Consider the following 23,291-nt stretch of genomic DNA (forward strand, 5'->3'; position numbering starts at 1 on the left):
ATCTTTTCTATTGTCTTGTTTATTTCTTAACTAGAGGCCCAGTGCATGAAAATTCAAGCACTGAATTGGGGGGTGGGGGGGTGTCCCTCAGCCTGGTCTGGCTCCTCTCACAGTCTGGGAGCCCTCAGGAGCAGGAGGTGACCCAATAATCAGGGGAAGGTAATGCACCCATTACACTTCTGCTGCTGCCACTGTCGGCAGTGCAAGATTTGGCCAGCCCTGGTTACCTGAGCCTCGGGCGGCCCTGGGCAGCTGGGCAGCCACCATCCAAGGCTTGACTGTACCTCTGGCCAGCCCTGGGCGGCTGGGCGGCTGACATCTAAGGATTACCTGTGCCTCGGGCTGTCCCTGGGTTGTTGAAGGGTCTGGGGGACACCTGAGGACGGAGCACAGAGTGACCCAGCCTGCCTGTGGGTTGGCCCTGCCTTGCCCTGCATCTGTTGCCCAGACAGGGCTGAGGGGACTGGATGCTGCCATCTTGTGGCTGTGGGTGCCTCTGTCTTTGAGGGCAGGGCAGTCAATTAGCATATTCCCTCTTTATTGGCTGTGAGTGCCTTAATCTTTGCGATGGTATGAGGGTCAATTAGCATATTCCCTTTTTATTAGATAGGATAGTAATCCCCTCAATCCATATTTGAAATACTATTTAATGATATGAGAAACATTTGGATAAATATTTATTTTAAAATATTTCTATTTTAGTTGTCTTTGAGATCTTTTTTGTCTTTATTGATTAAGATATTACATATGTGTCCTTATCCCCTCATTGCCCCTACAGCCCCCACTTGTGCTCTCACCCCTGAGTGACTGTGTCCATTGGTTATGCTTATATGCATGCATACAAGTCTTTTGGTTGATCTCACAAGAAGAACTCTGAACAAATCTCATTTTTTCCAGATATTGAGTTTTAATGATCTTTGGTAGGATTTTCTTCTTATGTTTTAATAGAAAACTTTAGATAATAAGCCCTTTTGGGAGAGAATTTATTTTTTGAATATTTTTGTGTATTGATTGGTTCGTTTGGACATTTACAGCTACTGTATAGCATTTTGAGGTCAGAGCCCAAGCCTCTTCGGCTCTAGATTGAGGGGAAAACACTGAACTATTGTATTCCTGGGGAGAAGGTCTCAGGGCCCAGCTAGGACTGGGAATTGTAAAGTAGCACAGGACTCGAAGCTTTTACTTGTGTGCCTCATTAGTAGCATTTAAAGCAGCTATGGTTGTTGGTTCTAATAAATTCATTTTCATAGAAAACAGTGGTACACTCCGAAGCATATAATAATATATACTGGGAGCATTAGCAATGAGTGCATTCTGATAGCCTTTTCCTGAGGACAAGAGAAGCAGATGGTTTCCCCTCAGTATTTAACACAGTTGATTGTGCATGACTAATTCTTTTGCTAATCTTGTCTGGTGTCAATCTTTTGGTTTTTAGAGGAGGTTTCCTTTGGGGATTTAGCAGCACACATGGCTGACCTATATGCTTCTTTATCTTCAGGGCTCAAGTGAAATATTAGCACACAAAGCTAAATTGATTTGGAAACATAAGGCACACACACAAAAAATCTGATTTTATGGAAATGTTAACTCTGTGTAAAAAGCCTTTGGACATCATTTAAAGTGCAGCTATACCTCACTAACGGGCTCACTGATGTTCGGATGGATGCTAAAATTAACCATTTATAAAAACGTAAGCTTTGCTTGTCCTGGGGCCCTCCATGTAAATACGGATGCTCTATATTTCTGTTCATCCCTGTGCAACTACACAGCCAAGTTTTTATTTTTTCACGCCAGGAGAGAAATTATGCAAAAGAGCAGAGTATCCAAAACTCATTTACATTTGGCTCTCACTTACCTCCCCCGTTATAATGGGTTTGGACTCTATAATAGTCAGCATGCATTCCCTAGGTAGCACGTGGTAAGTGACGTCCTGAAAAGGTGACCCAGACAAATAGAAGGTAGCAAGGTTTTGGATTGAAAAATACAGCTAAAATTTATAGGTGAGATATGGACTGGCTGTGATTTTTGATAAATGAATTTTTGCTATAGTAATTTTTATTGTATTATAGCCTGGTACATATTTCTTATAGTAGTATGTTATATAAGCTTGGTATTCATATTATCTGCTGAATAAATGAAAACACTTTAATTTTACATCTAGCCTAAGTCATTGATTAGAGGTATTCATTTTATTACCTTTGACTCTTTTAATCATATAAAAATCTAATTTTTATAAACACATTCACATGTATATAAAAACACTTTGTTTTGAAATAGGATGTTGTATTACACTTAAAGGGGAATGAATAAAAATAGCAAAGTTATAATGTGCATAATTTCCCATTTGATTTCCATCTCATTTTAACAGATAATTGTGTATTATATTATTACCATATAACAACCAACCAAACAAAAAGAAATGAAGAAAAGAACAAAAATAAGCATACCAAACTGGTGTGAAATAAAATTCATCTGACCATTGATGCTTAGAATGTACATTTGTGGTACAAAAAAATACAAATTCTCACTTACTTTAGAGTAAATAATAAAATAAGGAACAAAATCTTCAAAGGGTCAGATTTAGTCATGCTTTTTAATCTTAATATGAATGAATTTCTTGATGTATATTGGCAGTCTGCAATTTTTAACTAAGTGGAAATATTTCACGATACTGTACATTTTGTCAACATTGCAATAATAAAATAATGAATTATCACAAGGCCATTCTATGTCATATTCTAACTGCCCTCCTCTGTAGGCCTGGTCACCTCTAACTGCCCTCCCCTGCAGGCTTGGTTACCTCTAGCTGCCCTGCCCTGCTTGCTTGGTTCCCCACACCTGCTCTCCCCTGCAGGCCTGAGTCCCCCCCCCACTGCCTTCCCTGCAGGCCTGGTAACCCCCAACTTCACTCCTCTGCTGTCCTCCCCTGATGCCTGATTGCCCACAACTGCCCTCTCTAGCAGATCTGGTCTCTCCCAATTGTCCTCCCCTGCTGGCCATCTTCTGGTGGCCATCTTTGACCACATGGGGGCAGCCATCTTGTGTGTTGGAGTGATGGTAAATTTGCATATTACTATTTTATTAGATAAGATAGAGGCCTGGTTGCATGGGTGGGGGCCAGCTGGTTTGCCCTAAAGGGTGTCTTGGATCAGGGTAAGGGTTCCCTTGGGGTCTGGGGTGGCCTGGGTGAAGGGGCCTATGGTGGTTTGCAGGCTGGCAATGCCCCCTGGTGACCCAAGGAGAGGCCCTGGTATCTGGGATTTATTTATATTCTATAATTGAAACTTGAGTGGAGGCTAGGAGGGAAGCTTGGCTTTCTCCATCACCAGGGCAACCCAAGCCTCCTGCTCTCTCCAGCTCTGTGGCTTCCGCCATTTTTGTTGGGATTTATTTATCTTCTATAATTAAAACTTTGTAACTTTGAGTGGAGGTCAGCACCAGCCAGGGTGGGTGGGAGGGTTAGCTTCCTCTAAAGCCAGGGGCAACCCAACCCTCCTGCTTGCTCCAGCTCCATGTCTGCTGCCATATTTGTTGGGTTAATTTGCATTCTTGCTCCTGATTGGCTGGTGGGCATGGTTTGTGGGAGTAGTGGAGGTATAGTCATTTTGCATGTTTGTCTTTTATTAGATAGAATTGATAGCATTGTGACTGGCACAAAATGAATACTCAGATACATAACTATTATTATTTGTATTGAACATCTATGTTCAAAGAACTCAGTGTTTATCTGGAAAGGTATGAGAAATACACATATCTTAAGTTTAATGACTATTTATTATAATGCTTAGAACAGTGTTAGACAAGGTTAAAATTATTTCTCTGAATAAAAGGATTTGCACACACAACTGTAATGATACAATAGAAGAGTCAGAAAGATTGAATTGAAGAGGGAAATGCTTTAATTTTATAAGGAATCATTTAAAGTCCACATGAAAGTCCGTGATATCCTCCAAAGACATTTTGTTCAGTATCATTTAACATAGATAGCTATTTTGGCTATGTTAGTGGCAAACATATTTCTAAGCACTGAAGCACTGAAAATATGTTAATGAGAAAAATAGACATAGAGGGTTAAATTCTTTTTGCTTAATTGAACCTTCCATAAAATAACAGATGCACCCAAATTTAAAATTTTCTAATTTTTAAGTAAACTAGGCTCAAGTTTTGTAATTTCAGATAAAGTAAAATACTTCCTGAGATTTATAAAAATAAACACAAGACATGATGTCTCTCAAAAATGCATCACATTTACTAATAAATCTGAAATTGGAAATTCCTTATTTTTGGAAATTAAAACAGAATGGACGTGACAAAATGATTTCTAGTAGGATGGATTACCATTTGCAATAATAAACACATCTTGACATCACAAATATCTAATTCAGTAAATATTTATTTCTCAGCCATGCAATATCCATCATAGGTGTGGTGACCCATTTGATCTTGTAGTTATTCCATTCCCATCTATGTATTCTTATCTTGAGAAGTCTATGAATTAAGGACATTTAAGGCCATGGTAAATACATTTGTCTTATTCCAAACTTAAGGAAAGCCATTAAAATCTTACAAACATAGAAGTAAGTGTGACATGATATGATTTTAAAAATACTCTAGATTTTGTTGTAGAAAATAAGTTTTAAAGGGACAGGAGAAGATGGGGTTAAAGTCATACTCTAAGAGAGGAATCTTAAGTCACTTTTGCTCAATTCTCATTGCACAGCCATTAGCTCCAATGGGTCCAACCAAACTTTCTGAGGAAATAGGTCAGTACACACATAATCTTAATTCTGCCTCATAATATTTGCTATCAGAATCTTGGTAGCAAATATTCCTCGTGTATAAATGATAACTATTTCTTCATTTTATTTATCATCAGCCACTCTTTGAAACTCCTACAGTTTCTGAGAGCTCATGCTTCAGATGGGAATTAATAACTCCTATTGAAATTTATACAGTCAATCACTCTGAAATGAACAGGGATTTTGGAAAGGATGATTGCTAACCACATTAGTGAATATGTTTTATTAATGTTAAAGATTCCTCTTCAGCAGTTGGATGGGTGCTGAAGAAGATGAAGCTAAATGACAAAGATTGTGGGATGGTCAATATATCGATACTTGGAGGGTAGTTGAAGTGAATAGAATAGAAAACACCATCTTGGGAGAAAAGTTGTATTTATAATGAGAATAATAGAGAGCTTGGAAGACAATGTGCTTTTGAAGAATTCTCCTTCTTACTTAATAACATGTTTATTTAAACATATACTATACAGAAAAGTCACAAATTACAAGTGTGCAACTTGATGAATTTTCACAGAATGAACACAGGCCAGAGCAAGAAAATAGTACCAGAACGTCAGAAATCTTTCAGATACTTCCTTCCAGTCACTACCTTGCCCTTCCCTGAATGCAAACCCCCCTCTGATTTCTAGCACCACAGATTTTTGTGTGTGCCCATTTTCAACTTTTATAAAATGGAATCTTACTAATTTACCCTTCCACCAGTAATACTCTTTGTGATATCCATCATGTTGTATGTAGTAACAGATTACACATATTTCATTGATTATAGTTGTACATTATAGGACTAAATCACTATTTATGTGATATTTTGATGAACATTTGGATTGTCTCTAGATTTGGCTAGAATAAATGATGTATCTGTGACTATTCCCATAAACATCACTTGATGCACATCTGAGAAAATGCCTAGTAGTGGGAACATTAAGTCATAGGATATGGGCAGCTTTATTAGGCAGATTCTCATGAGTTTTCTAAAGTGGCTCTACTGATTTACAGAAGATTCTCTCATAAATTGATTCACAGAATTAATTTATGGGCAAATTTGAATTCTAGTTGATTCATATCCTTGCTAAGTATTTATGGTATCGATCTTTGTCATTTTAGACATCCTGGTGTGTGTCTAATAGAGAATCATCGTGGTTTTAATTTGAATTTGGGATGACTAATGAGCTGAGTTCCTTTCTTGTATGTCCATTGACGGTTGGTTGATCCTCCATTGTAAGATGCCATTCTAGGCTTTTGTCCATTTTTCTATTGCTGTCCTTTTTCTTGGTGATTTATAGATGTTCTTTATAGATTTTTAATGAGCCCTTATCAGCTTTGTGTATTGGAAATACCTTCCACTTTGTGCCTGGACCTCCTTAGTGAAATCACTTAAGGAATAGAATTCCTAATTTTAATGTAGAGTGATGGCCCTATTTAAGAAAGATTTGTCAATTCTAAGGACATGAAGGTGGTGTCTTATATTGTGTTTCAGAAGCTATATTGTTTTTTCCTTTTACATTTAGGTTATAGTTCATCTGGAATTGACTATTTGGGTAGATAACTAATGGACCAAGCACCATTCAATAAAATGGATGTTTTAAAAAGATGGTATATCAATATAATTGAATATTATTGAAAATAGAATGTGATTATACTAGGACATGCTACAGCAAAGAAAATAATTTAATTGTATGCTTTGGATGAATTTTATAGTATCTGAATTATTTCTCAATAAACATGTTTCTAATTTTTTTTTTTTTTTGAATTCCCAGCCCTGTGTGCATCCTTGGTTGGAACCAATCAGCAACCAGACCCCTGGCTTCTCTTTGTCTGACTTCATGTAGTTTCACCCATAGCATACATTTGTTAGTGTTTAGCTAAGACCGATGGGGCCACAATGCAGGCTTTATGAGTTCTTTTTCTGAAAAGCTTCCTTTCTTCTAGAATTCTATCTACAGACCTCATGGTCCCTGAACTCAGCTCAGGGAGAACACTATGTTCTACTCATAATCACCCTCCGTAGCATATTGTCCTGAATATGCTTAGACAGAAAGCCAGGTAATTATAGGGATTTCTCCTCTTTTACTCCCTTTTTCCTGTGATCACATTTTGTATGGCTCTGGGTCAATATTTGAAAATAATTATATTTTGCTAATTAAAAAAATAATGTAAAATTCCTCCCTGACCCTCTGCATGGCTTCTTGCTGAAAAAAAATATTTTAAACTATCATAAACAAATGCCTGTATTTTTTATTTTTAGATTCTGAAAAGTATTTTAAGCTGAATATAAAACTGAACAATCAAACTATAATCTACATATTTATTAATTACTTGCCTCAGTGCACTAACTATCCCTCTCATTTTTTCTCAACATGTCTCTTAGGAAGATAGTTATAAATTAACATGGAATATTTTATCAAAAGCATATTTGAGTATTCAGGAATAAACCTTCCATTCTGATATGCCATTATGTATAGGTTTTTTTGTTTTTCTCTTTCCATGAGGTGTCAACTGAATGAATGATGAATGTTTTTCTTTGACTTAGAAATCTGTTTCCCAGATAAATTTAATTTCATCTGTTTTAGTATGAAAGGACCTGGACTAAGAAAAACTCTTTAATTTTCCTTAATAATAATAATAAAAAAAACAGATGATTAAAACTCTTTAATTTTCCTTCATAATAATAATAAAAAAACATCACTTTTCTTTAAAACTTAGAACAGTTGTTTCTTGTTGTTCCTTGACAAACATAAAATAAAACTAGCAATCTGGATGTGCCATTTAACTACCCAGGTGCTTAATTCTCTATCAAGAAAAAATTATTTTTTTAAACACAAAGATACATAAGGCTGAACTATTAGATGCAAACAAGGACAGTTATACTAATGGAACTGCTGCCCTGTATATATAATGTAATAATTAATGAGTGTATTATTTAAATATTTTGTCTAATTAAGAGGCAGACAAAAGTGTCTTGAGATGGAACACATAGATGTCTGCTTTATTTGTGAGCTCATGGGGCTGATGGAATGTTGAGATTCAGCAAAGGAGATTTGCAGAACATTTTCCCAAGATAAACTTGGAGATTGGATTGAATGCCTCACATCTGGAATTGACCAAGTGTACTAATCTGCTAAATTTACAGTTCTTTCTCTTTTGTGATAAACAAGCATATTTACGGTCTACCTACCCCTATCCCTAAGCTATTTCACAAGAAACTAGTAGGGCAGAGCACAGAGATCAGTATCTGAAATTACATGTTACAGAAAATCGTTCTAGTGGTATCTGAAGCTGTTAAATTGCCATGCTTTGGGGACACTTTCAATTTACAATATCTTAAATGTAATGTATGATCTAAAGACATACATTAAATGTAATGTAAGATCTAAAGACAAAACAAGGTCAGGTATTTTTGGTACCTAATAAGTCCAACAGAAATTGAGAGTAAATAAAATTTAATTCTATGAAAAAATACATTTTTGGAAGGTGCTGAAATAATTGCCTACTTTTTGCACTTAAATAAAACTAATTTTGATTTTATTTTTGTACTTTTCCCCTGCTCTATGGCAAGACATTAAAGAAGATTGTTTAGCAAGTTTACATAAATTCACTTATTTTAAAGCTGCCCTCCCCTCCAACCCTGGTCACTCCTACCTGCCCTCCCCTGCAAGCCTGGGTTCCCACCCCCAAATTGTCCTTCCCTGTAGGCCCTGTCGCCCTGAATTTTCTTCTTCTGCCAGCTTGGTCACCCCCAACTGCCCTCCCCTGCAGGCTTGATTGCCACAACTGTCCCCCTTTGCAGGCCTGGTCCCTCCCAACTGCCCTCCCCTGCTGGCCTGATCACCCACAACTGCCCTCCCTTGCAGGCCATGTCCCTTCCAACTGCTCTCCCCTGCTGGCCATATTGTTGCTGCCATATTGTGTCCACATGGGGGCAGCCGGTTTGTATGTTGGAGTGACTGTAAATTTGCATATTATTCTTTTATTAGATAGGATATCTATACTTTTTAGCAATAGACTTGAAAACATTAATAAATTAAGAGGCAATTGATAGTATATCTTCATAAGAATTTAAAGTCATAAGTATTAGTTTTTTAAAAAATTTTTCTTTTAAAAGACTGCATTACTCTCATTGATTCTATTGGCTGTATCAATTTTTTTCTCTATATTTTACAGCACATTGACTCTGAAAGTTATTAACATGCAATGTGCAGTCATTCAGCTTATGTATATGTGCATGCATACATACATAAAAGAATTACCACACTATAAATTTTATAACCTATTCCATTAGGACAAGAGTCTGTGTGTGCATATACTAACCTTTTGTTATGCAAATGGTACATATAAAGAAGCAGTTGATATTCAAAATTTATAAAGAACTTGCATAATTTGATATCAAATATGAACAACGCAATTAAAAAATGGGCAGAGATTTTTAATAGACATTTTTTTAGGTGGTCAACAGGCATAGGAAAAATTGCTCAACATTACTAAACCTTGAGGAAATGCAAATCAAAACCTCAATGAGATATCACCTCACTTCTATCAAAATGGCTATTAACAAAAAACAAAAAGTGCTTAAGTGTTGAAGATATGGGAAAAAAGTGGACCTTAGTACCTTGTTGAGGAAATGTTATTTAGTGCACCCACTCTGGAACATAGTATGTAGGTCCCTCAAATAATTAAAAATAGAACTCTCACATCATCTAGCAATTTCACTTCTGGGTGTTTATCAGAAGAACAAAAACCATGAATTTGAAGAGATGGAAGTACCCATATGTTCACTGCAGCATTAGTTATAGTAACCAAGAAATGGAAGCACCATATGTGTTCATCAATAGATGAATGGGTACATAATTTTTGGTATGCATATACTGTGGAATATTACTCAGCCATAGAAAAGAAATAAACCTCACCATTTGTGACAGGAATGAATATAGAGGGTATAATGCTAAGTGAAATAAGTCAGATAGAGAAAGACAAATACATGATTTTACCCTTATGTGAAATCTAAACAAAAGGAATGAAGAAACAAAATAAACAGACTAATAAATGCAGAAAACAAACTGGTGGTTGCAAGAGGGGTAAAGGGTTTAGGGGATGGGTAAAATAGTTGATTAAGAAGTACAAGTTATACAGCTTAGGAATATAGTCAGTAATATTATAATAAATTTTATGGTGACATGTTAATTCATTGTTGTGATCATTTTATAATGGATATAAATATCGAATCACTATCATGTACATCTGAAATTAATAGGATATTGTGTGCCAATTATACTTCAGTTAGAAAAAAAAATAAAGGCTACTGATAGGATTTGTACCAACTCACTTTGACCATAGAACAGGCGATATTACTTAGCAGAGAGTCCAGGCCTAGGTTCAAGGGTGTCATGGCTTGTTCCAGTGCTGTCTTTTATGTATCCTATCTCTACTTAAAAAAAATAGTTTTATTATAGTATATTCTGCTCTCTGAGTCTATGATTGCAGAAAATGTATTGGTTTTTATAAATACTGTATTAAGTTCAGGCCAGATCATAACACATAGGTTCTAGCACTCAAATTGTGCCATCTAGACAAAATTCTGCCTATCTGGCATGTGCTATAAAGCAATTTTTACCCGTTTCACAATTCTGTCATGTAAGGATTCTATGATAGTTTGTGTAGTAATAAAGATATCAAACAGCAGTGCTGAACAAAGAAATTGGTATAAGAATTGGCAAGAGCATTTGCTGTGTATGCTAGAAGACCTGAATTCTTATTCTTGTTTTCAAGCCTAAGCGGATCCATTTTAGGCTTGAAGTCATTTTGCTGTAAAATAAGAATTTGCCTCGAGTGATCTATTCTACAAGTTGCTCTCCATTTCATGTGTCATACAAAGAATTTTATTTGTATGCCCTGGAGCTTGGAGAACACAATGTATTATTTTTAAAACCATGGATGAAATAGTTAAATGTCTCTTGCAAACACATAGGGCTGCGTTTGGGAAGAAACTGAATTTCCACAGAGGAAGAATACCTGGAGCATGTTTCCCATTGACTAAATGCAGGGCTTTTGTGAGGGATTTCTGGCCTGGAATGGTCGTAGAGCCTGTCCAAGAGGCTCACCTCAGTGATAAGAAGTCATAGTCACAAACAAGATGGAAATATACTATTCTATACCCATGCTATGAAGGAAAATGTAAGCAGTCAGCAGAGAAATATATATTCCAGGAAGGAATGATTGGAATATCTTGGTGGTTCCCATAAAAAGGCTCATGACCAAAAGAACCATAATTTTTTGATCATCTGCCATAGTTCTTGGAAACTTGTGCCAAATCAGGACCAGGGAAATAAAAGATTCGTGTCCCCTGATTTCTTCCTGCCTCAGGAGGAGTCCCAAGGAGCTCAGTGAGTAGTGGGGAGGAGTAGAAATACTAGGAAGGAGCATGGGGCGGAAGAAGCCACTTCTCTTCCTCAGCTCTGCCCCATTTGCCACAAGCCCAAGCTATGGGGAGCAAAGAACTTTAAGCCAATGAAATATATATATATATATATATATATATATATATATATATATATATATATATATATATATATATATATATATATTGGTAAGTGACTACTCAAGACTGGACATATTAATTGATCAGTTGACATTTTTTAAAATTAAAAAATGGAGAAATGTATTCCTTTAATCTGAGTGTGAGCTGAAATATTAAATGTCTGCCTATAATTTTATCTGGAGACAGAAATAAATAACTCACAGAGCTGATTTCCGTAGGTTATGTACCAGTTCCACTAAAATATATAATAGTGTAACATTTTATTTCCAATGCAGTACTCAACCTTGGTATTGGTACTGAGAAGAAAAAAAGTAGAACTAATTGGTATTTGAGGATGGGGGCAGCCAGACACATTTATCAGATACTAAAGGTAAAATATTGAGGGAAGGCATTGTGTGCTCTGGCAAGAAAATTATAGTCCTATATCTCTTAGTCTGGACAGGAGCACCAGTTCATTTTAATTACTCTAAAAATTGGTAGGACTTGTAATGAAAATAAATATTTATCATATTTACATAGTTTGCGATTTAATTTAAATATTTTATATATTTATAAAATATATAAATATTTTATAAATATTTTATATATATTACTTATAAATATCTATCTATCTATCTATCTATATATATATATATATATTTTTTTTTTAAATTTATGAATTGTGGCATTAAATGGCTAAAGTGTGGGCCAGAAGGAAGCTAATGTCATTTAATGCATAAAAGAACATGGTAATAAAGTTATCACCAGTATCAAGGCATTTTGCTATTTCCTGCCCTCTGTGAAATTAGATAGGATGCTGCACATCTCTGTTTATGAAAACCATGAAGTATTAGTCTTTACATGAAATAATAAGTGGTCATTATAGAACTAGATTTTTCCTCAAATGGTTGACTTGAATTGGAAGAATTCCCTGAGTGGATGAAGACAACAACATAAATCTTGAGGCAATTTATTGCACAAGTAATTTAGTAACTTATTAACTTGACTGGTCTAAACAGTGTTATGACAAGATAGATTTTATAGCTTTAATCTCTTTATTAATCAGGATCTTGATTTTATACTTTCACACTAAACATAGCTGGTCATGTAGCCCCTCTGTTATTATACACTGTTGGTCAAAAGTAGATAATTCCTATTTAGAAAATGAAAACCATAAGTCCACAAGTATAGTTAATAGAAAATTTATAATATTGTATATCCATATATCATGTGAATCCCTAGAAAAATATGTATTATACCAGAGGCCTGTGTACAAAAATTCATGCACTTGGAGGAGAGGGGGGGGGGTCCCTTAGCTTGGCCTGTACCCTTTTGCCTTTTATAGTCTAGGACCCCTCAGGGGATGTTGGAGAGCTATGTTGCTATGACATGAACTGACTACCAGGGGACAGATGCTCAACACAGGAGCTGCACCCTGGTGGTTAGTGTGCTCCCACAGGGGGAGCGCTGCTCAGCCACAAGCCAGGCTCAAGACTGGAGAGGATGTAGCAGTGGTAGGGAGCAGGCCTAAGCCATCAGTCGGACATCCCCTGAGGGCTCCCAGACTGCGAGAGCTGGTCTGAGGGCCTTTAGTAGGGAATTTATTACCAATAATATATTAGTTAATATGTTATTTCTCTCTAATTAAAGTTTTGTGGACATATGATGTATTTTTATTTAAATTGCAATTCCACAAATATTTTCAATAGCATTTGAATCATGCCATTAATAAAACTCTATTATATTCTCTCTCAAATTGTTTTTTCATTTTGTTCTTTACTACATAAAAACAAAAAAAACAAAGCTCAGCCTTACCATAAACATGTACAAAGTGATTAAAGACTTCTCATTACAGACTTTTTGCTCACTTTATTAGCTGATAAAGTGAGCAAAATAAAAGAAACATCATTTACGGATGATGTTTCTTTTATTTTACTCACTTTATCAGCTAATCAATGAAAAGAAAATCCTGGTTCTGTTATCCTGAGATCAATTGGAGTTTAGATTTTACTTACTTGTATTGCTGTGTCAAGCAATGGTTAAAAATTATCAAGATACACACTGAGTGGCCAGATTATTGATCTTTAAATGCATAATCTGGCCACTCAATGTGTGAGTGTGTGTGTGTGTGTATGTGTGTGTGTGTGTGTGTGTGTGTGTGTGTGAATGTGTGTATGTGTGTGTGTGTATATGGGTGTGGTCTGGGCAGCCTGGCCAGGTAGAGGGAATATGGGTGGTTGGCCAGCCTCCCTGTTGGTCAAACTCCTGGCCGAGGGGCCAATTTGCATATTAGCCCTTTATTATATAGGATATACACTGACTGGCCAGATTATTATGTATTCAGAGATCATAATAATCTGGCCACTCAGGGTAGTTTATATATGTGCTTAATTTTCTTTTCCACAAATTTCTCATTTTATTTTATCTCTATTAGGTATATGTACTTGGTATCACATAATTTGATCTGTTATTTTATTTGAAAATGTTAAAAGAGTTGCATTTCTCTTAATGATTTATACCTGAACATTTCATTCTTGCTCTTAACAGCTGAAGACGCATGTGGAGGAACAATGAGAGGATCTAGTGGCATTATATCAAGCCCCAGTTTTCCCAATGAATACCACAACAATGCCGATTGCACTTGGACCATTGTAGCAGAGCCTGGGGACACAATTTCACTCATATTTACTGATTTTCAAATGGAAGAAAAGTATGATTACTTAGAAATTGAAGGTTCTGAGCCACCTACAATATGGTAAGTAGATGTTTTTTAGTAACTTACCATTGATGTTGTTACCTAAGACAAATTGGGGATCAAAGAATAGTTATGTGTGGGTGTTTAAGGGTTTAAAGTTTTGAAAGAATTTATAATTAACAGGAAAATTATATGTGGCAGCTGTCAGAGCCAAGGTATATTTTAGAAAGTCAGGGCAATGATAGAGCAAATAGATTGGTATTTTGAAAGACAGAGCTTCCCATCAGTATTTTTTTTTATCACTCTATTCATGGGAAGTAATGTGATTTAATCAAAACTTGAATAAGGAAATTACATTTCTAATATAATCTACAGTTGTGTTCTTTAGTATGCCTGTCCATACTTGATGATTCCTTTCAAATTAATAGAATAGTTCTGGAAGAAATTTGGCTTTATTTTTGTAATTAAATCTTATATACCCTTTTATCTAAAAGTAAAATTTAAACAGTGTATTCTGAGTATGGGCTCTTTCTTTAGAAACTCAAGACATGTTCAGAAAACTGCAGTTTTCATAACATAATTTTAGGATATGATAGTTTTAAAAGGAAATGTTCCATTCTGCCATTTAAAAAAATGAATGAACTTATTATTAAAGGGTAAAGTAGATTATGAATCAGTGATTGAGTAAAGAATTATAAGATTAGTGAAGGAAAAAAAATTATAAACATTAAACTAGGAAGGGCCTTTTAAGCCAAGTGAAGGATTTGATAAGAACAATAGAAATTTATTAAAGTCTTTTTATTAAAAACAATTACATGAAGAGGTCTAAATTCTGCCTTTTCAAATGGTTATTCTTATGTGTAAAGATTGATTTTTCAGTGGGGCTCAATTAACTGTGGGAAGACTACTTGAGAGGTGATTGCTGAAATCTAAAAACAAATCAAGGTAGCTTGGATTATGATGGTATTGATGGAGATAAAAAAGTGGAATGAATTGTGAGCTATGTAGGAGGTATAAAGAAAAGGACTCTGTAGTGGATTGAGGAATGATAAAAGAAAAGATAGTGCTAAAATAAAACATCATCTTCTAACATACAAATTGTTAAAGGCATATTGGAAAATGTTGAATGAAGGTCAACTCTGCAGTAGGGATGATATGGATATTGAAAATTTTAAAGATATATTTAGTTTGAAGAATCTTTTAGACATTCTATCAACATTATCTACTAGATAACTATGACTATATGATTCAGGAGCTCTGAATAGAAGCATAACTGGTATGTAGTTCACATTGATGGTAATTGAACCAGTAGACATCAGTAATCATGGCTAGATAGAGACAGGATGGAATGAGAAGACAGAGTGGAAAGGGACTAAATCTGTGCACCAATGACATAAAACTTGGGCTGTTTTATTTTCTGGAGTAAGCATGGGACAGTGAAAAGAATGAATTTTCAAATTGATATGAACTTTTCAATTCAAAAGAAAGCAGATGACAGACTCTTGGGAGAAGCTGCAGTGAAATGTCAATGGCTGTGTAAAGGAAAGCATGGAGATTTTAGCCGTGTTTGCAATATACCACATACAACCGGACAATTAATAATTCAGTATCTCCTATATTTGAAAGTAATGGATTAAAAAAAATTAATGTTAATTATCTTTCATGAAGTAAAATATGTTCAGGATTTTTTCATCTCTATATTCAACAAGATTATAGCCCATCTTTGTTGGGTTAATTTGCATAGTCACTCCTGATTGGCTGGTGGGTGTCATAAAAGTACATTCAATTAGCATGTTACTCTTTTTTTTAAGTAGATATGCTCAGGCCCTAGCTGATTTGGGTCAGTGGATGAAGCATCAGCTTGTGTACTGAAGGGTCCCAGGTTCAATTCCAGTCAAGGGCTCATGCCCAGCTTGTGGGCTTGATCCCCAGTAGGGGGCATGCAGGAGGAAGCCAATCAATGATTCTCTCTTATCAGTGATGTTTCTATCTCTCCCTCTATCTTCCTCTCTGAAGTCAATAAAAATAAATATGTTAAAAAAAGATATATGCTCAGCTGGGTTGAAATTTAATTCTTAATTCCATTCTTATGAGGTAATGTTGGCAATTAAAATCTGTTGAAACAGCCTGAAACATTTGCCCCAGGATTTGAAGAGAATTCATATCTTTTTAACATATGATCCCAAGGTATGTGGTTTATGTACTAGTAAGCAAAGTACAAACCTTCTGTCTTCTCACAACGTTGTAAATTGTCAGAAAAAGAACAATGATTTTTCTAAGTTTTCATATTTTCCTTATGGTGTGGATGTGCTGTACAGTTTCTTAGGAAATAATACTTTTAAATCAAGATTTTAAAGGATTTGTGATTGGGAAAGGATTTTTATAAATTCTAGTGTTTCATAATTAAGCAATATTTTTTCAATAAAATTGGAGTTCATGAACATACTAAATGCATACTCATTATCACTGAAAATTCAGTTAAAAAGAAAATTCAAGTTATACTTTCAATTTACTCAGGAAATAAAGTATAATACCACCCAAAAAAAGATTAGATGAGGTCATATTTAAAAAGTAAATACTTAACTTTTCAAGTTTGAGCATAAATAAAACCATTATATTTGGTAGAAATGTCTTGCTGAATCCTCAGGTAAATTACACGAATTCTTTATATATATTCTTTATATTAATGTAATAAATATATATACATCCAGGCACACATGCTTCCAATAATGTCTTTGTACTTAATTTACCTTTGTCATATTATCTATTGTTAATATATATATATATATATATATATATATATATATACTTATATATATATATATTTTTTCTTTTTCTTTTTTAACTCTTCTTTCTTCTATAAGCACAGTTTATCTTCCACTATAACCACTTGTAATGATAAATTCTAAAACTTCGTGGATTGCACTTTTTGAAATTATTCTGTTTCTTGAGGGAATGATTGAAGGAGAATGACAGGATCGGGTTACTAGGAATCACTGAGTGCTGGATTGCTATGAAGACACTTTTTGGAATGAGATCATGGATTGTGACAGAACTGAATCTGTCTTGTTAGAGCAGGATGGCATTATGCAAACTCACACAAAATAGAGTGCTCATTTAGCTATTCACCATGTTCTCATCTTCACTCCCACCCTTCTTCCCATGCTCCAGTAATAATGGCATCCCTTCAGTTTCTTAAAATAGGACACAATTAATAAGTCCTTTGCAAATACTATTTAATTTTCCTGAATATTCTGCCCCTCTTTCTCCTTTTTTTTTAAAGTCACCTGACTAATGTTTATTCCCTCTTCTAATTACAGTTTAAAAAGTGCTTCTTCTCTTATGTCTTCCCTGAGTATCTGAAGTCGGTAAAATCATCCCTCTGCACCTCCACAGCACTGTTTACATCTTTTAATATCCACTGGAGTTTAAATTCCTAGTTTAGAGCTTATATTTAAAATTTAAAAATATTAGGGCTGTGTCCAGAGAGCATATGATGTACCTCATGAGTTTTAAGTGAATGAATAGATGTTATTTTTATTTACAATATTTCATGCACCAGGAAACATGTCATCATAACAACATAGTCTCTCCCCAAGAGTAGATATTTATGGCAACCCATAATTAGAAGCTTGCTCAGTAATCACAGAATTAGAACAGAAAAAAGCAGTTAACATTCCTAAGCTACCATAGCCAAATTTAGCCATTCCAGAGTGACGTGCTTGCCAAAGGCGTGAGAACTATCAAGTCTATGGGCTGGTGGACTGTTCCACTGAGTTGATTTCTTTCCCACACTATGTAAACTGGACAAGTTATAATCTGCTAGATTAAGATTTTGCTTCCTAGCTTTTCTATTCCATTCTTGCCTTGTTAAAAATCTTCACAAGTTTTCTTGATTGAAGTTTGCCTGTTCTTGAATTCTGTTATATATATTAGAGGCCTGATGCATGAAATTTGTGCAAGAGTACGCCTTCCTTTCCCCAGCTGCCAGCACTGGCTTTCCTCTGGCTCCCGGGTCCTGGTCTTCTCTTGCTGCCCCAGCTTCATCCAGAAGGTTGTCCAGTCTAATTAGCATATTATGCTTTTGTTATTATAGATAGACCATATCTTTCCTAGGAAAAATGAATCTGGCAGAAGCCTGGATGCATAATACATGCTAAAAATAAGGTCTAGTTTTCATTCATTCAACAAACATATCATACTTTGTCCTGGGGGATATATTTAATGGTCCCCTTGTTTATTATATTCTCCATGTGATCATGAATTCTGATCACACGGAGAATATAATATATTATCTTTTCTAGATATTATACCATATGATATTAAACACTAATGGACCAGAGCTTGTACAGAATACCACTGGTTCTCTTCTTACAAATAATTATTGTTATTGCATTGTATTTTTATGATCTTCTTGATGATAGAACCACATTTGTCTGCTATAATAAAAACTACATACTAGATGTAACTGAAAATCACCCTGGGATAACTTTTCTTTCCTGAAGTATGTTACCTTGTACTTATGTAGTTGACCCTTGAATGACTCAGGAATTAGGAAAATTGACCCTTAGTACAATTGAAAGACTGTGCATAACTTTGACTCCCCAAAAGCATAGGTGTCCTTTAGTATCTATGAAGAATTGATTCCAGAATCCACTGAGGATAACAAAATGCATGAATGCTCAAGTCCCCTATATAAAATGTTACAGGTGAATACATGTAGTCAGCCCTCCACATACAAGGACTACCAACTGTGTACCAAATCCAGATATGCCAACTGTATGGTAATAGATCGTAACTGGACTTTTAGGGTGATAACTGTGTAGCACATACATATGTCAAATTAGAATGCACACTTGATGTTACATATTATTATGTTTTTTTAAACCATATCTTCATAAAAAGATGATTAATTATCAGATGATTAAAATTTTGACATATTTATGTTTCTGGTGACATTATAATTGTGAATTGTCTTCCTAGAATTTCCCATGTAATAAAACATGGCCCACACTATTATAACCATAGGTTATAGTTTTATTATATTTTTTTCACTTGGTGGTCACTCTATCCTGTAACTGGGGATATGCTGTAATGAGATAAAGTTTCTCAACTTGTATTCATAAATGTCACAAAGAAAGACCTTTTAAAATATTTTGAAGAGAATAAGCAATTATCATGTACACATGTGTTATTTCTACTACTAAATTATTGGGTAAGCTCAGGTATAAGATTTATCATTTCTGAGTTTTACATCTCTCACAATTTCCATTGTGCTTTTGAATACTTAATGAACTTTTTAATATTGTCCTTCTGGGTATTGTGACATTGCCCTCTATATTTAATTTATTATTTAAATTATTTAGAATGTATATTATCGAGGATTAGACCAATGTTAAAATTAGTTCATGAATTTGTCCTTGATAATGGCAGCAAGGCAATGGATAGCTTGCTGAATAGGCATCAACTTCAAAAGGTTAATTGTGTGATTCCTAATCTATTGTAGAACTCTCATAGGTAACTTACTGTGTATAGTAGGGGTGTCGAACTCAATCAGAGAAGGGGCCAAAATCTAAAATCCAGCCTAAATCGCGGGCCGAATGGTTTACTGAACAGTCATAAACTGACAATGTCATAAACTGACAGCGGAGTGCAGTGATGACAGCGCGGTGCGGGCCACATTGCAAGGCCTGGCGGGCTGGATTTGGCCCGCGGGCCTTGTGTTTGACACATGTGGTGTATAGCATCCATGAGTTTAACTTAAGTTCTAGTTGAATACTTTTTTTGTTTCTGTGACCTTATTATCACATATAAATAATGAGATCCATGAGTTCCTACTTCACATTGTAAGTCAAATTTCCTATTGTGTTTGTTTTCCTTAAACTTTGTCTGTTTTTCTTTTTTAATCCTTACCCTAGGATCTGTTTTTAATAATTTTTAGAGAGTGAGAAATGGGAGGGGGGAGAGAGGGAGGGAAGAGAGAGAGAGAGAGAGAGAGAGAGACAGAGAGACAGAGAGATAGAGATAGATATCAGTTGCCTTCTATACATGTGCCAGGACTAGGGATTCTAAGTATGTTCCCTGACCAGGAATCAAACCCACAACCTTACCGTGCATGGTACAACATTCCAAGCAACTGAACTACCTGACCAGATCAAATTTAGTCAGTTTTTAAAGTTGGCTTTCAGTGTAAATGCTCTGTAGGAATACAATATTTGTAGAGACCAGAAGAAATTATGACTTCTTGATTCTTTTACCTAATATTTCCTGTCAAATTATCTTTGATAAATCATAAAATTTACAGCAGTAGTCAGGTTTTTTGTTATGGGTAGAACATTTGACCTTTCTAGAAGATCACTGAAGGAAGGATTATATGTTTGAATAAATGGAAAAACTAAAGGTAATAGTTATAAATCATAAAAGGAAAAATTTGGTTCAAGGTAAATAGACATTTAAAATAATTAATGCTTTACCCCAAAAATAAATGATTGCTTATAGGTAATAAGTTTCTTTCTTTGAAAATTGTTTATATAGGTGTAATCAATTGATTATTGGCAATAAATCATTCATGAAGTTAATAGTGATTATTCTAAATGATTATTAAAATATCTTTCCAATGCTAGGTTTCTACTTTTTATTGGCAATCTTTTCAGTACTTACCATATGTTATTAGCATCAAATGATATATATTCATCAAATAAAATTCCATATAGCCTGGATTTTGCTTAGAGACAATGCTTGCTGCAATACCCATTGATTAGCATACATTGATCATTTCAGCAATAAAAATGTATGCCGCTATAAAATGTAAAATTATAAGAAATGAAATTTAACAAATGTCTGAAAACACTATTTTATCATAGCGTTTGAACTATTTAAACATAAAATATCCCTTAAAGTAATTGCCAAGTGTAAAATTAGTCATTTTACAATATGAAGGCATAATTATAGAAAACCACTCATGACCTTGGAATAGACTTTTCTAGAGAAGTTAGCAATTTAGAATGGCTTTCTTTTCAGATTCACTTTGTGACTTAAACACAGTTGTGCAATATTTTTGTGGACTACAGGGAAACTCTATAGCAGTAAAACAATGTAAGTAGAGCTATTAGGAGTATTGCAAAGATAATAAACACATGGCCTTCGCCTCCTTAGCTATTATATATGGTCTACCAAAGGTTCTGTTAGCATGTAACATTATCTGATACCAAATTTCATTCATTTAACCTCTGATTGGAGCAGGCAAAAAATATTGCATTCTCATTTCCTCATTATACAAGTTTCTACAAATGACATGCCATTAAAAACCTGGTAGAAAGGTATGCCTTAAGGTTATACATCCCATAGTTTTTGATAATATTCAGTTCAAATTGAAATAACTTAATTATACTCTCCAAGGATCCATTTTCAGAGTAGGTGCAGCTGTTGCATTTTCTGTTTTAGAAAGACAATTATAATTACAGGCAACTTGCTTAAGATGGGTGTTATATTGTGTTATAATTTTAGGAAAACAATGAGAGAGCACATGTAAGAAAATCTATCAACAAATTTGTTTTTTTAAGAAGGTCATTTAGTGTTTACTACAAGCCAGGCAGTGTATGATATATACAGTCAAAACCAGATATAATACTTAGCAAGATCACAATCTGGTAAGGAATTTGTCTATAAATAAACACTTCCATGAGATGTTCTCACATAAAGCATATCTTCAGCAACACAGAGGCAAAGATGGCTCAGTGATTTAAGGGAAACTGCACAGTGGGAGTACATTGCAGCAAAGTCTTAAATCAAGACTTATGCCAAAACCAGTATGGCTCAGTGGATAGAGTGTCAGCCTGTGGACTGAAAGGTCTCAGCTTCGATTCTGGTCAAGGACATGTTTCTTGGTTGTGGGCACATCCCCAGTGGGGGGTGTGCAACAGGCAGCTGATCGATGATTCTCTCTCATCAATGTTTCTAACTCTCTATCCCTCTCTCTTCCTCTCTGAAAAAAGTCAATAAAATATATTTAAAAAAAAGACATAATTAATGAGGGTGACAAGACATGGTGCCATGCCCTGGCCAGGTGGCCCCATTGGTTGGAGTATACTACCCTACACCAAAAAGTTTTGGATTCAATTTTCCATCAGGGCACTTACCAGGTTGTGGACTCAACCCCCAGGAAGGGGGATGTGCAGGAGGCAACTGATCAGTATTTCTTTCATAGATGTTTCTATCTCTCACTCTCTTTTCCTCTCTTTAAAAAAAAATCATTAAAAGCATATTTAAAAAAAAAAATGCTAAAGTTTCATTTAGGTAAAAGTGTCCTATTTTTTCCTTGAAAAGTGGGAATTCCAGGGAGATTACCTATCATGAAGATCTTGCCATACTTTCTTAATATAGTTGGCTGTTATTCTGAAGGTTGATCAGGAGTATGGGGACACATAATTATTTTAAATAAATAAATTACATAATTTGACCTGAAATTGGAAGTGTCATTATGAGTATTGATCGAGGATGGAAAAAAAATGTAGGCACGCATGCCAACTCAGAATCTTTGAAAATTGGCCCCTGTGAGTGAAGAACAGAATAAGAACCAATAAAGTTGTTCTCAGGTTGAAGGTTAGGAGGATTATATAAATTTAATTTAGTAGATAGTCATTGGTATTTGCATATTAGTTGAAAGTCTATGGGATATAAGAGATGGGGGAATTGAGCATGCCTAAACAAATCATAAATATTGGAAAAGTAGTAGTTTAATGGGAGACAAATGTATAATTATTCAAATATTGAATTTTCAAAGAATAAGACAATAAATAATTGGTAGGAGAGGTTTTGAAGTTGAGAGAAAATAATTTTGAGGAATACAGATGAAGTTCTAGGATACCTGAGTTCAAAGAAAATTGTGGAAAATAAAAACTGAAAAGGAACAACCTTGAGATATGGACAGGAGGAGATATTAGTGAACAAGATTTGAAAGCTGTAAGAGGGAAGGGAGAGAACACAGAAAGAGAGGTTCTATGGAAGCAGGGAGAGGGACAGTTTCAGGGTGGATAGTGTTCCTGAAAGTTGAAACTCAAAAATCAAGAAAGAAGTATTTAGAAGCATTTGGAAACTAGAAGACCCTTAAAAATTTTGGAAATAACTTAATGCCAAATTTCTCTCCCTTCTTCTCAATTTGGGGGATGGTGGAGTATTCAGTTTAAAATATTCACCTTCTAATACTCCCAGGTAACCGAAATAACCATGTGAAAAACTTTTGGTCAATGAAATTTGTGTGCAAGTCATTGAGTTTTGCCTTCTG

General features: G+C 35.0%; 1 protein-coding gene across 2 annotated transcripts in view; it reads left to right on the plus strand.

The window, feature by feature from the left end:
- CSMD3 (CUB and Sushi multiple domains 3) overlaps positions 1-23,291 on the plus strand; it is a 771,720-nt gene that overhangs the window by 186,494 nt on the left and 561,935 nt on the right. For both annotated transcript variants that reach the window (XM_084864313.1, XM_084864314.1), the window contains exon 5: positions 13,861-14,068. In XM_084864313.1, coding sequence (XP_084720439.1) covers positions 13,861-14,068 — 208 coding nt within the window. The remainder of the gene's footprint in view (positions 1-13,860; positions 14,069-23,291) is intronic.

Source organism: Pipistrellus hanaki (assembly GCF_964339955.1).
Source record: "Pipistrellus hanaki genome assembly, chromosome: 17".
In the NCBI taxonomy this organism is placed as follows: Eukaryota; Metazoa; Chordata; class Mammalia; order Chiroptera; family Vespertilionidae; genus Pipistrellus; species Pipistrellus hanaki.